The sequence below is a fragment of the Octopus sinensis genome, unplaced genomic scaffold (genome assembly GCF_006345805.1).
Source record: "Octopus sinensis unplaced genomic scaffold, ASM634580v1 Contig01565, whole genome shotgun sequence".
NCBI classification, from domain to species: domain Eukaryota; kingdom Metazoa; phylum Mollusca; class Cephalopoda; order Octopoda; family Octopodidae; genus Octopus; species Octopus sinensis.
The window spans coordinates 1-2,500 of NW_021824886.1; the positions used below are offsets into that span (position 1 = coordinate 1).

The following is a 2,500-nucleotide window of genomic DNA, read 5'->3' on the forward strand; positions in this document are numbered from 1 at the left end:
CAAACATCTTGTTTTAATTTTTCGCCTACTAAACCTCATGATATTACTTATAATAAATCTTGATTTTTATCACTTCTGACATTGAGAATTTTTGGAAGGCGGCGAGCTGGCAGAAACGTTAGCACACGCCGAGCGAAATGCGTAGCCGTATTTCGTCTGGCCGTTACGTTTCTGAGTTCAAATTCCGCCGAGGTCGACTTTACCTTTCATTCTTTCGGTCGATTAAATAAGTACCAGTTACGCACTAGGGTCGATATTCGACTTAATCTGTGTTTCTGTCCTTATTTGTCCTCTCTGTTTTAGCCCCTGTGGGCATAAAGAAATATATAAATCTTGATTTTTATGACTATACCAACTATGATGTCTGTCTTCTTTCTCTCCCTCAGCCCTCCCCTAACAGATACTGCCCTCTGTTCTTTCCTCCTTAGATATAAAGGGATCGATAAACTAGTCTATAAATTAAAACTGACCCCATAAAGACAAAAATCCGTGGCATGCAGATTCTTCTTTATAATTTTAGTACCTCTATGCTAATTAGAAACATGTTCTTTGTCTATCTCCTTGACTTCTTGGATATTTTAGGTATAATTATACTAATGTGTCCATCTGTTCTTATTCATACGAAAACCGCCTGGAAACTAAGAATATCACTTGGATGTATTGAAACATTTAATCTAGTATTTAGCAGATGTGCCTTGTGCAATTTGTTAATTATTTAACCTGTTTGAGCATCCTATTAATGAATAGCGCCCACACAAAGGAAACGGTTTTAAGGGAAGCGGGGACGTCCAAATAGACTTTTCAGATATCTGTTTGTGTTTGTGATTGTGTGTGTGTGTTTATGTGTGTGTGTTGTGTGTGTGTGTGTGTGTGTGTGTGTGTGTGTGTGTACGTGCGTGCGTATATTATAACTTGCTTTTGATTCCAATAAACATTGTATATTGACTGATTTATTTATTTTTATTTTCAGAGTGAAGATACGAAAGTGCATAAAAGGAAGTTCCATTTCTTGCTCGTTGAACCGGTAAATATAGATTTATATTAGCATACACACACACACACACACACACACACACACACACACATACATACACACACATACACACACACATGCATGCATACATACTTACATACATACATACATATATACATACATATATACATGCATACATACATGCATACATGCATACATATACATATATACATACATACATGCATGCATACATACATCATACATACATACATACATACACACATACACACATAACATACATACATACATGCATCATACATACATACATACATACATACTACATGCATACATACTACATACACACATACATACATACCTACATACATACATCATCCTACATACATACATACATGCATACATACATACATACACACACACATACATACATACATGCATGCATACATACATACATACATACATACACACATACACACATACACACATACATACATACATACATGCATGCATACATACATACATACATGCATACATACATACATACACACATACATACATACATACATGCATGCATACATGCATGTATATATGCATAAAGACATGTATGTACTTATATACATACAAATTTACACACATACACGTATATATTGTATGTTTGCATGCGTATGTATGCGTTCAAGTATAATATGCCACATGCGTGCGCATGCCCATATACACTTACGCGCGCGCGCGCACGCACATATAAACATATGACCCCTATTAACTCGCTGACTGAGCCCATAAACCATTCGTTGCTTAAGGGAATTTCATATATTGTCTTTCGCGTGTTTCAGCCTTGTGGAGACAATTTCGTCTCCGAACTATAATTCAAATACATTTGCCGTCTTAAGCATAATGAACAGTGCATGAAAAAAAAATTATATTATACAATAATAATAATAATAATAATAATGATAATGATAATAGTATAATAATAATAATAATAATAATAATACATAATAATAATAATAAAATGATAATGATAATGAATATGATAATAATACTAAATAATAATAATAATAATAAGAATATAAATAATAATGATAATAATAATAATAATAATAATAAATAATAATAATGATAATGATAATAGTAATAATAATAATAATAATAATAAATAATAATATAATATATGATATGATAATGATAATAATACTAAATAATAATAATTAATAATAATATAATAATATGAGATGATAATAAATAATAATAAAATAATAATAATAATAATATAATGATAATGATAATAGTAACTAATAATAATAATAATAATAATAATAATAATAATAATATAATGATAATTATAATGATAATATACTAAATAATATAATAATAATAATAATGAGATAATATAATAATAATAATATAATAATGATAATAATAGTAATAATAATATGATAAGAATAATAATAATAATAATATAATAAAATAATAATAATAATAATAATAAAATAATATAATAATAATAAT

The 2,500-nt window shown here is 28.7% G+C and overlaps 1 protein-coding gene across 1 annotated transcript in view; it reads left to right on the plus strand.

Annotated features, from left to right (window-relative positions):
- Positions 1–970: 970 nt before the first annotated feature.
- The window catches only part of LOC115227072 (glutamate receptor-like), a gene marked incomplete at both ends in the record, with an annotated part of 10,847 nt that continues 9,317 nt past the window's right edge, over positions 971–2,500 (plus strand). Inside the window, one exon of the mRNA XM_029798001.1 lies at positions 971–1,024. Coding sequence (XP_029653861.1) covers positions 971–1,024 — 54 coding nt within the window. The remainder of the gene's footprint in view (positions 1,025–2,500) is intronic.